The sequence below is a fragment of the Clupea harengus genome, chromosome 1 (assembly GCF_900700415.2).
Source record: "Clupea harengus chromosome 1, Ch_v2.0.2, whole genome shotgun sequence".
Lineage (NCBI taxonomy): Eukaryota > Metazoa > Chordata > Actinopteri > Clupeiformes > Clupeidae > Clupea > Clupea harengus.
In genome coordinates, this window is record NC_045152.1 from 3,323,300 (window position 1) to 3,338,936 (window position 15,637).

A 15,637-nucleotide genomic window follows, 5' to 3' on the forward strand; every position below is an offset into this window, starting at 1 on the left:
GTATTTATTTATATTTATTTAAGTATACTATAAACTGTTGTTTACAGTTAATATAATGTTCATAGTTTGAAGTTAAAAAGTTTGAAGCTGTAGTTGGAAGCCAAGTGTTTTGTATGTATTTATATTTATAATATACTTTAAACAGTTCATATATTGTTCAATTTGAAAAAGAAAATTGCCTTGGCAATAAAAAAAGCCTTTCTTTAATGTCGTCAATCGTCGCTTTGTGCTTTAAAAAAAGTGCTAGGGTGGGGGGAGGGACTCTCCCAGAAAGAGGATAGGAGGGGCTAACTGAGATCTGGTGCAACTGACTGATACTATAGTCCCATTTGCTTGTGGACACTTCCCCTCCCTGGTGTGATCTTGCTGTGAATATGTTCCTCATTGTCGTCCTGTTGTCTACTGGTAAGTTGTGAGATCTAATCGTAAATTGAAAAACAACAGTTAACAAAAAAATACAGAAGATATCTGACGCATATTTGGTAAATTTAAACAAAAAAACCTGAGATAATTAATTTTGCTCTTACTAATAATCACACGATAGTGATCATGTTCATGATCATGTTATAGGGCTATGATGATGGCTATTGTTAATATATGTGCAGCTCATGAGTATGACATAATGTGTTAGTTGTTGGAAAGACAAAAAACACCAACACAGTGTCATTCTATAATTCGGGATACATTTCAAAGCAACAAAAAAGTGCTAAAACCGTGTTTTTTCTCAATAGAACAATCAGTGGTTTCTGTTGTACTATACTGTATTTACTATATTGTAGTTAAGTACTGTAGTGAGTTATCAGACCTTCGAATTGGTTTAACTATAGCGTATTGTATTGTCACATGAGACTTGACATTGGACAACAACATACATATTACCCAGCAATCATCATTGCTAATCACAAAAATACCAAAGAAAATAAGAACTTGTTAATTCCATTGAATAGTTTTTTGATAGTTTCTAGTCTATGTAGGATAGGCATATGAATTTGTTATAAATTGCGCCAGTAGTTAGGAATAACTCACAACCGAGAGTAAGTATGTAGTTGGTACTTTACTGTACACAGAGCAAACCGGGCGAACGCACCGGAGACATGCAGGTACAATGCAGAGATGGAAGACCCACGGCGCATGCGCCAATACAGTTAACAATAACATGCCAGCAGACTGGCGTGACCACCTTTCTTCTTCCCACCGCTTACCTGTGTGAGAGAGCATGTCAACAGATCACTACATTACAGACCACAATAACTCAAACTGTAACACACAATTATCGAAAATGACCACCCATACAGGCAAACTAGCTAAATGTTATATGGGCAGGACTCAAAACGAGCTGTGTTAAACCTACACCAGCTATACACATGAGAATGAGAACAGTATGGCATTACACATACAAGGAGCAGTGAAGTAAGGTTCATGAAAAGGGATACGCAAAGAGTCCATCACAAGTCCATGACATAGTCACTCAGACGAGAGGGCTGGCGACGCTGCCTGGTGGAACGCCTTGGTGAGAGGGGCGCAACGTCAGGGTCAGCTTGTGTAGACTCAGGAGCCTCCTGCAACTCACAGGATAGGGCTGTGGAGTAGGGGTGTTGACCCATCGGAGTGGGCACTGATGCTATTTCGGGGGGGATGGCGGGAGGAGGGGGTATCTGGGGGAATACCACCTGGGGCACAGCTGGAGCCATCATGTCGTCGTCATCTGATGCGTCGTCGAAGCTGGAGACACGGCTGGCATCGGGGCAGGTGGCTGGGACTTTGTAGCAGTCACTTGTCTTGACACGATAGGTGAGGTCTCTAAGCTGTGAACCTGCAAATTTGCGCAAACCACACCAGAGGCCCTCGACAGAAACAACGAGGTATCGGTCGCGGCTGCATGATTTGTTGCGATCCACGTGAAGGTAGACAAGGTCACCAACCTCGATTGAAGTGGGGAGTAGGGTCTTCCCCCTAGGAGCTTTAGATTTCTCACTATAAGGGTGATTCTGTACCCGCTTGTCATGCTGCAACCGTATAAGCTCCTCATCAGCCAGAGGCAACTGAGTGCAGGTGAACTGGTCTCTCTGTGTCCACATCTCTCGGGCGGACAGGCCGCGTGACCGGATTCTGGAGTTCAGGCAAGCAGTTGCTATGGCTAGGAGCCTCGCTGATACTGGACCACCACGTGGCTGCTGCCTGAGCAGTTCCTCCTCCAACTCCTGCACAGCCTTTTCTGCGACAGGGTTTTTATTGGGGTTCTTGGCTCGCCCTAGCTCTAATGAAATCCTGTGTTGAACGAGAAGCGAATCAGCTACCAGGGCCTTAAAGGCAGGGGCCGGATCTGTCCGGATCACGGCAAAGGGGCCATCTAGGGGGCGTAGTTCCACACATAATCTGATGAGTCCATCCCGCAAAGTCTGGTGACACTCATCTTCCACAAGCATGGCCACGGTAAAGGATGTCACACACTCTCGTACCACCAGTACTAATTGGCGTGCACGTTTCATGACATCAGCAGCAAAGGTGATGCCGACGGCAGCTGGGGGGTCGGATGAGGACTGCTCTACAATGGCCTGGGGTGTATGTCTGAGGGCCGCACACGAATGACAGCCATCAGTGACACGGCTGACGGCCTTGTCAAGGTCAAGGGCAAAAAAGTATCTCCCTACAATCTTTCTCAGCTGGTTCGCTGTGGGGTGGCTAAGCTGCAAGTGCAAAGTTAACAGACCGTCCAAAACCTGCCTAGGAACGATAATGCACTCAAGTGAAGGGGAGAGGGGCTCGTCACGTCTCACGATGAGCATACCGTCACTGGTTATGGATGCTATGTTGAGATATCTCTTGACGTCCTTGATGTTGGTAAGCTTCTTAGATGGCCGTGTTCCTTGAGTAAGATGTGCATGGGTGCGACGCAAATCCGGACACTCAGACTGCAGAGATCTCCATGCCGTTCTGCTCGTGAATGGAAGTCTTGCGCGACCAGCCAGGATGTCCTCACTAGACAGTAGGCGCACAACTGAAGCCTGTGTGTGTTGCACAAAAATGCACACCTGGCATGCCATGACAGTACAGTCAGGGGGGATGCGACTGGCAAAATCAGATGGGAGAATGGCAGCGCCCGCTACATGTCGGATTGATACTTGGAATCTGCTTGCCATAGAGAGGAATGTAGACACTCTGGGACTCGCAGAGAACTCACCCCTGCACAACTTCTCATAGGCTTGTACGCATGGCTTGCTGTCTGTCAGGACACATGCTCTGTGTGAAGACTGGATTATGTACGGGCCAAAGTGTTTGACAGCCGCTGCGATAGCGAGGGCCTCCACCTCGCAGGGCAGCCACGTCAACTGGTGGTTACACAATTTGGCGCTGAAGAAGCCAGCAAGAGCAAGTTTGTTGTTGCACATGACATACAGGGTAGCGGCTACGCCAGGTCTTCTCACAGCGCCATCAGAGACAATCCATAACTGGTCATCTGGACGCGGCAGAGTGACGGAACGGCTCGAGGAGAGTGACTCTTTCACCTTATTGAAGGAGCAGTGTAGTTCGTCAGTCCATGTGATCTTCTCCTGTGATGCCTTCCCGGCTATGGCATCGTCCAGAGGGGCAAGGAGGGCAGAGCAGTGTTGAATCACACGGGCCATTACTTTGACGGCACCGATGAAGGACTTCATGCCTCCCACCGTTGTCGGGGGCTCACAAGCAGCTAGTGTGGACACTCGATGGGGACTAGGCTGAAGTTTACCCTGGGACCACACCCACCCCAATACGGTCGTGGAGCGAGGGTTAATGACAGTCTTAGATGCTGACAGGCGTAAATTGCAGCGGCTGAGCGCATGTAGAACCGAAGACCAGTTTTTCAACAGTTCTTCTGGGGAGTTGCCGCCACAGTATAAATCGTCAGCAAGCTTTGCCACGACACCTGCTTGAAGTAGATCTCCTAGCACGCGGCACATGAGTTCTTCAAGAGCCGTCTCTGAACCAGGCATGCCCATGGCTGAGCGTGTATAGACACGGACTCCACGAAAAGGGGTGACGACGCCACAGTATTTCATGGATTTGTGTGCTAGTGGTATCTGGTAGAAGGCATTGGTTAGGTCAGTTGCTATCAGGTGTCGCCATTGGGCTATTTGTCGTATGGTGCTATCGACATCAGGCATCAGAGAGGGCTGGGGTTTGGAATATCGGCCAACGTCCGTGAAGGCAGTCACCAGACGATACCCGCCACTCTGTTTCCTCACTAAGAACGAAGGGTTGAGATACTCCACCGACACATCCACATCCTCTGGACGATGGAAGACCCCGAGATTCTCTAGCTCATCAAACTTTTGTTGTAACTCAGTAAGTTTGTCCCTGCCATACAGAGGTAAGCGGCCCTTGCGTTGGGGCGGTTCAACAGGACCCATGTTAACTTTGGCTTCAAAAGGGCCTAGGGCACCATTGTAACCAGGGATAGCAGGGTTGAAAACCTCATCATGTTGGTCCAGTAATGTACGGAACCTATGCTTGATGGCAGGAGAGAGCAAGTTGTCCGGATCCAATTGGACGCTCTGGGAGGGCTTAGGTCCAGTAGCTGGTGACAAAAGGTGTCTGACTATTGGCGTGCTGGTGTAAGGAGCAGGTACTGGGTGAGGAGTGGTAGGGGATGAGAGGGGATCCACTTGGCAAAAGTGTTGGTGGCGCTTCAGGATGTGAGGCTCATTAGAGAGGTTAGGGATACGGATCCTCCCTGCGACGCTGGATACGACCCCAGGGCGAGGCCAGGTCTGTGCCACATCACACCTGCGTACACGTTGTGCATCCAGACGGGGCTCCATGACATATGCAGAGTCAGATGGAGCATCAGGTGGGAGACAGATCTCTACAAATTCACCCGGCCATACTGTGGTGGACGTGGGAGGAGCACGCAATACAATGGTGCGACGGACGGTATTGATGTCATGATGGCTACCAGTAGAGCCATAGGGAAATGCTGTCCCATCGCCCAAGGTGACAAGTCTTTTAGCAGGTCGCACAGAAATGTCATTTGTGGACATAAAGGGGGTGCCTGCTAGTACGTCAACATCCAAGTTCTCCACTACCAGGCCTTCAAACTGAAATGACTTTGAGTCACGACAGAATGTGAGGCGGGTCTCGCCAACCACCTTCATGGGAGAGGAACCATCAGCCTGGTGGGCTGACTGGGAGCTGGGGGTGATGTGGACATCAAGCCGGCGAGCAGCTGATAGTCTAATCATGTTGCACGTGGCACCGCTGTCAAGGATGATGCGTGCATGGTGGTGTTTGCAGAAAGTGTCGATGTATGGAGATTGACGGACTTGAACAGAGCGAGCAGTGTGAGGCTGTGTGGGCTCTGGGAATTCATGGGGAGGTGGCTCATCAGGGAATTCATGGCACACAAGTGCGTCATCATCAGGGTCTCGGTCAAGCACAGAAACAATTTGCCTAGCCTTAAGCATGAATTTTCGATCCTGCTCAGGTAAGTATTTGCATGTGCTGAGGAAGTGTGTGTTGCTCAGGCGTCCTGCTTGTTTGCAAAGGGGACATGATTTCTCGTGGGAGCCAGTTCTTATTGGCATTCTAGCAGAGGGACCATATGAGGGCCTGCGTGGCAATGGGCTACTATATGCCCGGCTAGTGGCAGCAGCACGCATGATTTTAGCATTGTCGGCAGAGCGGATTTCGTTGAGGAGAGAGTCAAGGGCTTGAGAAATCTCTGATTTAATAGAGGCCAGTGTGGGTGTGCGTAACTCAGTGCCATAGCGCTGTTTGATGAGTTTGGGTAACTCAGGGTGTATTAGACGTAACCATGTCACAACTATGAAGTTCTCGAGGGAGGGGGATAGCTCCTCGTCCTCAGACACAACTTCGCTGTGGTGAGTCAATACATTGGCTTTGAGAAGGCTATCCTCTGTGAAGGCCATAAGGCGCTGATATAGATCTTCAGGTCGCTCATCAGTTTCCAGGTGTATATCCACAAAATCAATTAACTGAGTGCCAGTTGTCTGAAACCCATAATGCAGGCGAATGGCTTGCCAGATAATGTCTATGGATATAGAATTTTTGACAATAGTGTTGCGTGAGATCACGGGACAATAGTTGGCAATTTGACCTAGCATCAGTTCCAAATTACTCACTTTCTGTTGAGCAGTCCGTTTACGAGCTGCAGGCAAGTTATCGCCGTCATCTCTGAATCCTCTTAGAACGTTATTTTTACTCTTTTTAGTCCACGTCGCCCCCTCGACGAGAAACGGGGCAAACAATGGATCCAAAGACAGTGTGTAAAGTAAGTTCTGCTTCCAGTTTTCAAAAGAATTCAAAGTCTCTTGTTTGGACAAGCACCACTGTTTCGGTGCGCGGTTAACGTTAGCTGCCATTATGCAGATGGATAGATAAGTTAGCCAACTACCTTCTCAGTTGGTGACTCGTGCGTCCGAGTTATGATGGGAATGGTTGACGTGAGGTTGGGTTCGGTGACCTTGCGCTGCCACCACGCCAGTAGTTAGGAATAACTCACAACCGAGAGTAAGTATGTAGTTGGTACTTTACTGTACACGGAGCAAACCGGGCGAACGCACCGGAGACATGCAGGTACAATGCAGAGATGGAAGACCCACGGCGCATGCGCCAATACAGTTAACAATAACATGCCAGCAGACTGGCGTTGCTACTTTTCCCCAAAAAATAATAACAGCCATGAGTTTGCCATGAGTTTGCCTTTTCAAGCGTATATATTGCATTTGACACTGCCGATTACCCAAAAACTATGTATTAACATAAGCATATCCGAGAAAATGTGACACTGTACTGATGGTGGGCCCGTCGAGCGACGTTCTTGGAGGGGGGGTGCCCGTCGAGCGACGCACATACACCCTACGGGCCCAGGTGCAGTCGCACCTGCTGCACCCCCTATAGTTACGCCCCTGGTTGACAATGAAAGCCACACAGTTGAAGCATGTAACATAGATGAATTACAGGTTGTTGTATTACAGGCAGGGGCGGTTTTTCCTACAGGCGGTATAGGCGGTCGCCTAGGGCGCCACTCAGAGGGGGGCGCAAAAAAAAAAAAAAAACAAGAATTGTGTTTTTTTTTTTGCGCCCCCTTCTATATCTCCAACCAACATTAGGGTAAAATGAGCCAAAAATCGAAAACGGAAGGGGTACGTACGTCCTTGTTGTTGTCAGAACATGCAAGCACAGTGAGGCGTTTGGTTAGAGTGTGTGTGTGTTCAAGAAACTTTGAAGAACAAAATAATGAAGAGGCAAAAGCCATCCGGGGCGCAATTTAGGAAGAAAAGAAAGGAAGAAGAAGAGAAACGTGCCAAGGAGAAAGGTAAATCCTTAAATCCTGTTCTAGCCTAGAATGAATTCCAGATAAGAAAACGTTCACGAATGCGTGAATTGCCCGCGGCACTTTAGTGGAGTTAAGAAAAGATGTACCTTATCATTGAACGTTTTCCTACTCCCTGTCACATAGTTCTTTAATGATTTTACAGAGGCGGGTATATCAAAAATGATGTCCATTTATTCTACATTATACAAAAAAAGAGATGATTAAAATAGTGGCGCACATATAAAGCCAATAGCCAGTGCAACAACACTACACATATCTTACTCGTTGCATAGCACACCCATTAAGGAAGCCAAACACGGCAACTTGTCAATAAGTGAGGAATACTGGTAAAAATCCAAGTGTTGTCAACTTTAGCGAATGGTTTGTATGTAATCTTGCTAGCTAGCTAACGCTAACGCTAGCTAGCCAGTGACTTGTGACGTTCCTTGTTATTGCCATTCAGTCGAAACATCAGTTCAAGTTCAGCTGTACCGCAATTTGCGTAATTTTGCGTCATACAAATTTGAGTAATCAAATTTGGACAGCTTTAGTTTTGGTGGAGCGAGCTAGCCAGTTTAATTAGACATGATTCAACTAATCAAGAGCTATGCATCTTGGGATAAAAAAATGTCAGGCTGTCCAAATACACCAAAATGCTTAATAACTACATAATAGCTACATTTAACAAATGATGATAATACATACTTTTGTTATATAATTTTAGATTCACTTTTAAAAGACTAAGAAAACATTATTTGCAGGCGATTGGGAAGATGACGTGGAGGTGTGTGTGTGTCCATAAACAGTTCAACAGGGGGCGTGGCCGGAGCGTAGTCCAGCACAGGCGTGACATTTTCTCAGTGATTTGTTCTTGAATTAATGTTTGTTCATTGTCGCGATCGTTGTTGTGTTTATGTGAAAGAAATGCAGTCTTACAGGGCAAAATAGCGTTTGAAAGTTGCAATTCCGTTTTCGTGGGGAAAACAAAATATTTTTTATTTGGGGGGGGGGGGGGCGCCAGGAGTGAAACTCGCCTAGAGCGCCAAATGTGCTAGGGCCGCCCCTGATTACAGGAACAAGTTGAACATGAACATAAACATTCCTACTGATTCCCTGCATTCTCTGTGCTGTCCGACATTCCGTGACAATTACACACTTCTGACATAGAATGCCATAGACACAGAATGCCACATTATGTATGCCATAAGAAACAGAGGGGCCGAGGGTGTCTCCACGCTGAAATAAACTCCAAAAGTCTTCCATGTTTGGCGTGCTCATTAGATTCTATCACCCTGATGTCAGAATGTGTCAGTTTTTCTGTGCTATTGTTGTTGTACAGGGCTCTGGATCGTCTCCCTTGGCCTGCGTGGTCACTATGTGTTTCTCAACCAGCCAAAGACATGGAATGAAGCCCAGAGCTACTGCAGAGAGAAGCACGCAGACCTGGCCACCATCGAGAACACAGAGGACGTGCGGAGGATGACTGACGTTGTTGATGGCAACTTCGACGGCTCCGCTTGGATTGGATTACATGGCGACTCCAAAAGTTGGAGGTGGTCTTTGGAGCACAGCGATTTGTATGGAAAGGGAGCGAGTGTGTTTAGGGGCTGGTGGGATCAGCCTGATAACACTGAAGGGAGAGAGCTCTGTGTATATATCAGCATGGGAAAATGGAACGACTTTCGATGTGATTATAGTTTAATGGCTGTTTGCTACGATGGTATATGGACACTAATATTTATTTTCAATTACCGATTCATCAATACATTAGCATTAATCACTCTATGAGGATGCAGTGCTCAATCTAACACAGATTCTGTTTTTACATTCCAGAAAGAGGCAACAATACAGAGAAATATGTTCTCCTAAAAACATACATGACCTGGACTGAAGCTCGAGAGTACTGCCGAGAACACCACACAGACCTGGCCAGTGTGAAGAACGACACGGAGAACCACATCATCAGCCGCATTGTCGGAGACGATGCCGCATGGATCGGCCTGCATAGAACTGCATGGTCCGACATGAGCCGAAGCTCTTTCACGTTCTGGGCCGAAATAATAGATGATTCGAGGACATATCGCCAACAGAACTGTGTGGTGGTGTGGTACAGAAGCTCCGGGGGATGGACTTGGGAAACATGTGACAGAGCGCTTCCCTTTATATGCTACAGTGGTGAGTTAAGCCATACATACATTTTTGTTTTAGTTTCTTTGTTATTTTCTGGTCCCACTCAAAGGTGCAGTCCTTGATCCTAGCAAAAGGTTGTTGAGAATTGAGACGTTGGCGCACGAGCAGCAGACCTTGTTGATTGGCTTGAATAGTGCATGAGCAGTGGAGAGGGATCGTCTTATAAACGCAACGTTTGCCCTCTAAGATTTGAGTGAAGTCAAGGGCTGTTTCAGTAGGTGACAGGTTCACAGGTTGTACGTTAAGAACAGATAAAGGCCAAATTCCCAAAGAAACTTTCTTCATGCACACACACACACACACACACACACACCCACACAATCATGAAGATGGCACTCATCATGTTCAGATGCCGTGATAACCATGGTTTCTATAATGATATAAACAACAGAAGAAATACATATATCAATAATTATGCACAGTAACAGTAACATAAAGCAAGAATGATAATAAACACCAAGGTAAATTAATACAGGATTAACTGATGAATAACAATGAATAATAAATATGAATAGCCTGCATTCGGTATGAATATTGCACAAAAATTGATTGCCAGTAATGTGGCTGTGAATTACCGTGCTGTGGTGTAAAAGTCATCCCTGAACATTCAGTTACCACTGTTGCCGGTTACGGTACCTCCCTTCAGATAGTGGAAGGAGTAACATGTTAAAAATGGAGAATTTGGCAACATAAATAATCATTTTTTTTGCCTTGATCTGGGATGTTATGTAGCCTATTGCCCACAATAAATTAAGACTGTCAGCTCATTTTGAATACGGTTTTATTAATCATGAAGCTTACTGTGTTCTGTATGTTCAGGGCTATAATAATAATAAGCGCTATAGTAGGGCTGCAACTAACGATTATTTTGGTAATCGATTAATCTATCGACTATTTTTTCGATTAATCGACTAATCTAATGATTATTTCCCATAGCAAATTAAAATAACGACTCAAAATGTTGGAAATTGAATTTCAAATGTATTTGAGTAACAAATGTAATCATAATACATAAATTAAATAGTAATACAAATTAAAGTGCAAATATGCTTTTAAAAGTAACTCAGATTAGCAATCAAGCCTCTGCAAGTGCAAAATAACGCAAGAATAACTGGGCTGCAAGTGACATTCAAATTCAACTTATGAAATATATATTTTTTCCACAATCTTTTGTTTGAAGAATGCTAAGTGGAGGAGGTTAACTATTCAGAACAAACGAAAATACAGGCTACTCTGATAATTCACTGATTTACTACATTGCACTTAACATTTATGAAATAGCGTTAGCAAGCATCCTCCATGAGACGTTCTGTTTTCCAAGATGTAAGCTTAAACCTTACTATAAGTTATAGATATATCATATATGTCTATGATAATTGCTGCTAGACACTCACTGTTCTTGTGCTCCCACAGCTCATTCTCTTTGAAATACTGGAATAGTGCTTCTTTAACTACTAATAATTGACTATTATTTTAACTACTAATCATTGAGAAAAATGACAACTTTTCTGTTAGCCATATCTCATATGCAGCAGCTACTAAAGCTAGCTTTGTTTATTGTTTCCATGGTAACATGAGCCGTCTCAGAATAATTCGCTTTTCAGTCGGCCATTTCTGATATGCAGCACATGAAGGTACGAGAACGGAGGGCAAAGAAAACGGTGCATGATTTGTATGCTAGGCTATTTGCAGATTCTGTTCCATTTTTCTCAATGATGGTCAATTATTATTAGTTAAAGATGCACTATTTCGCACTTCCTATAGTGCATTGCAATGCCGAATGAAAATTACCGGTAGCTCTGCCAACAAAAAATAAATAAATAAATAAATAAATAAAAAAATATATATTTTATGACGCGTCGACAATAAAAATCATCGTCGACAATTTTTCATAATCGACATCGTCGATTACGTCGACTAATCGTTGCAGCTCTACGCTATAGGGCTGTGTAATCCGTCCGGTGTATGGACAGTTAATACAAAATGGATCCCTTTTTTTTCCTGATGTCCTTTTGTTAATACCAGGCACATCCCCCCGTATGTATCATCTGGAGGGTGACCGTAAGTCATGGCTGGATGCACAGAAACACTGCAGAGAGAAATACACTGATCTGGCCACAGTTGACAACACCGAGGACATGGACAGGCTGATGCACATGACCAGTGGCAGCTACGATGGCTTCGCGTGGATTGGCATGTACGACGACCTGTTCAGAAGCTGGAGATGGTCTCTTGAAGATGAGGTCATCCAGGGAGCGGGAGAGTACAGGAACTGGGACAGTGCCCAAGATAATACAGGCCAAGGGGAACACTGTGTAGCCACTGTTTATGGAGCCTGGCTGGCGTTTTCATGCAAAACCTTGATTAGGTTTATTTGCTATGACGGTGAGCATTGGCATTATATACATATACATACATATACATACAGTGGGGAAAATAAGTATTTGACCCCCTGCCGATTTCGCAAGTTTGGCCACTTGCAAAGAAATGCGTGATCTATAATTGTAATGGTAGGTCTATTTTAACAATGATATCCAGAAAACTGCATTTTCTTATGAATTTATTTGCATTTGATCGTGGCAAATAAGTATTTGAACCCCTACCAATCGCCCTCGGTCTGGGGCTCCATGCAAGATCTCGCCTCGTGCAGTATCGGTGATCATCCAAAACGTGCGGGATAACCCCAGAACTACACGGGGGGAGCTTGTGAATGATCTCAAGGCAGCTGGGACCCCAGTCACCAAGAAAACCATTGGCAACACACTACGCTGTAATGGTTTGAAGTACTGCAGCGCTCACAAGGCCCCAATGCTCAAGGAAGCACATGTACAGGGCCGTCTGAAGTTTGCCAATGAACCCTTGAATGATTCTAAGGAGGATTGGGAGAACGTGATGTGGTCAGCTGAGACCAAAATCAAGCTCTTTGACATCAACTCGACTTGCTGCGTTTGGAGGGGGAAGAATGCTGAATATGTCCCCACCGTCAAGCATGGAGGTGTAAACATTATGCTTTGGGGCTGTTTCTCTGCCAAGGGTACAGGCGACCACCGCATCGAGGGCGACTATGGATGGGGCCATGTACCGTGGAATATTGGGCGTGAACCTCATTCCCTCATTCCCTCCCATTGAAAACGCAACCTTAAGGATTTGGAGAGGATCTGCAAAGAGGAGTGGACCAAAATCCCTCCTGAGATGTGTGTAAACCTGGTGAACAACTAGAAGAACAGTCTGACGTCTGTGTTTGCCAACAAGGATTACTCCACCAAGTACTAAGTCATGTTTTGCTAGGGGTTCTAATACTTATTTGCCGCGATCAAATGCAAATCAATTCATAACTGTTATAAAATGCAGTTTTCTGGATGTTTTTGTTGATATTCTGTCTCTCACTGTTAAAATAGACCTACCATTACAATTATAGATCACGCATTTCTTTGCAAGTGGGCAAACTTGCGAAATCGGCAAGGGTTCAAATACTTATTTTCCCCACTGTATTTACATTTTACATTAGAGCATTTGGCAAACACTTTTATCCAAAGCAATTGACAAGTGAGGTAGAAAACAAACCAAGAAACAGTAGAATCAGAACCCATTCAAAACAAATGTGACAATGCTAAAATCTGACCTTTTTTCTGCAGTCTGAACACAGCCCAAGTGAGTTTTGGGTAGCTTACTCCACCTACAAAGGATTGCAAATGTGGTCAAACTTACATATACATAAACTTGTATTTTCACACATACGTATAAGTTTGTATTATTTACAGCACAACTTCGGCAAACTCCTTTTGGCACTGTGCTATTATTTTCTATTAAGTGCTATTAATACTTTTGACTTTTAAGTATTACATTTACTTTCCGTGATAACACTTTTTTTTTTTTAAACTAAAGGTGCTTCTTTAATTGTATTACTTATCCCTGGTAGATAAGAATGGGACTCAGAGCTATGTCCTCAGTGACCAGACTGCCACCTGGAGCGATGCTCAGAGCTACTGCAGACAGCACCACACAGACCTGGCCAGTGTACGGAGCTCCACTGACAACCAGATGATTGCCCACCGAGCCGGTTCTGAGATTGTATGGATTGGCCTGTACAGGGGGAGAGCCTGGTCTGACCAAAGCAACTCATCTTTCAGACACTGGAAGTCAGGACAACCGGATTATGCCGGCGGGAATCAGAACTGTGTAGCTGCATCACTAGCCGACTCAGGAAAGTGGACTGACCATAACTGCCTTGATGTCTTACCATTTTTCTGCTACAGCGGTAAGTTACTTTAAATCAGCATTAATGAGTTCTGGTCGAAAACTAACAATCTGACTACTGAAAAAGCATGCAGAAACCTAAGAATAGAAAATTGCTATTTTGAGTGGAGTTACTCTTAACCAGCACATTGCAAAAGTCAGATAAACAACTGAAAGTATCCTAATCTCCCCATATAGCCTAAAACAGGGGGGGGGGGGGGGGGGTGCATGCTCTAAGTCTCCAAGTAGAGCTTCCAAGTAGATTTCCACGTTCAAGCTGTTTACAATCAAACGTTCCACGATATAGCAAACCTTTCACCAGTTAAGCTTTGTTCTCAGTTTAAGACGATTGTTCTGTATTTTGAACTGCCGTTTTCAGTGTTAACATCCATAGACTGCCCAGAAGTGACAGTATTAAACAAATCTGTGAATGTCACTGTGAATATCACTTTTTCTCCAGATCAGTGGTAAACAACAATAGACAAGATTATACGCATGCAATTTAATTTGTTGGCTAGAAGTTTTTTTCTTTTCACTCGTCAGTAAGTTAGATCAGAACAGAATTCGTTCTTATTTTGAAAAGCAAAATTCCTGTAGGACATTGGGTGGGACAAACGCCACTGTTATGAATATTGGGTTGGCCCAACAAAGAACCCCAACCCCCAATTAAGATGTGATCACACTTTAGGTCATATTTATGTAAATTGTCAAATCACTAAAGGGGGTTCACAAACTTCTTAGCACCACTGTAGTACTATATATGAGCTACATACTGGTTAATTGAGGTTCTCATGAAGTGTTGTTAATTATTCTTTATGCATGTAACATGTAACACATATCCAAAAATCGGCCTAATCATCATTGCGAGTGCCTGTGTGTGCTCATGTCTAGTGGCTGTCTGTATTTACATTGATATGGACACTTTTCTCCAAAGCAATTTGCAAGTGAGGTAGAGAGGCAAGCTAAATGCAAATAATTGATTAACGGAAAAATGTCACGTCACTTGGTAAACTTTAATATATTGTCTTACAGAGGAACCATTTGGTTTTGTTTCTGAATCTGCTGAAATTTAAAGCGTCTCCCTATCTGATTCCAGTGGCTGAATGTAGCTCAAACCCTTCCCCTTGGCTTTCAGCTGGCAACTCTTACCATGGTGTTTGTACTTCTGATCTACAGAGCTGCGAGGAGACATTGCGGCTATGAAAGAATACCATCCACGTAGGCAGATTTTATTGTGAACAAAATTAAAGACATATTGGCCAGCGTGACCACATGCCACATCGGGTATAATTATTGTGAAGTAACTTCATTTATGTGTATACCTGCATAAGAAGATGACCTGAAGTGGCTCAGGTAGGGTTATGTCTCACCAACTATGTTTATCTGTTTTCTTTTTTTTTTTTTTTGCAACAAACAGCAACGTTCTAGACAGGGTTTGGCTGTATATGATTTTACACTGTGTTATAATGGGCTTTTGGTGACACAAGGTGTTAGGATATAGGGTTTTTTCTTGCTCTAATGTATTTGCATGTATTTGTGCATTTTTTTACTCTCATGACTAAAACCACCAGGATGCATGTGTAGTTTGAGACTTGCAATGAACATGAAAACTCAGCAGAAACCGAATAGACACCCAGGCAAAGGACCTGCTACTCAAATGAACTGTCTTGTGTTATTTTGTTTATTCGCCATGTGTTTCATGCCAGATGTAGCTCATATCGTGACGTATTACTTCTGTTGCTAAAACAGGAACTATAGTAGTCAGATAGTAGGGGTGGGAAAAAAAATCGATTCTTCGATTTCTCTCGATTCTCTCTAGAACGATTCTGTTTCGATTCAGAAAAGTTCTTAATCGATTTTTTTTTTTTACACATCCATTTTGTGTTGAAATGCAAG

General features: G+C 44.3%; 1 protein-coding gene across 1 annotated transcript; it reads left to right on the forward strand.

The window, feature by feature from the left end:
* The first annotated feature begins 224 nt into the window (after positions 1 to 224).
* LOC116219975 (macrophage mannose receptor 1-like) lies at positions 225 to 15,010 on the forward strand. Its single transcript, XM_031564528.2, has 6 exons — positions 225 to 405; positions 8,655 to 9,035; positions 9,149 to 9,490; positions 11,531 to 11,890; positions 13,425 to 13,763; positions 14,838 to 15,010. The coding sequence occupies exons 1-6, from the start codon at positions 375 to 377 to the stop codon at positions 14,942 to 14,944; spliced, it is 1,560 nt and encodes a 519-aa protein (XP_031420388.2). The 5' UTR covers positions 225 to 374; the 3' UTR covers positions 14,945 to 15,010.
* The last annotated feature ends 627 nt before the right edge of the window (positions 15,011 to 15,637 follow it).

Coding starts and splice junctions, on each gene's coding strand:
- LOC116219975 (XM_031564528.2), top strand. CDS start 375: ATGTTCCTCATTGTCGTCCTGTTGTCTACTG. Junction 9,491..11,530: donor TCCCTTTATATGCTACAGTG/GTGAGTTAAGCC, acceptor TGTTAATACCAG/GCACATCCCCCCGTATGTAT. Junction 11,891..13,424: donor TAGGTTTATTTGCTATGACG/GTGAGCATTGGC, acceptor TATCCCTGGTAG/ATAAGAATGGGACTCAGAGC.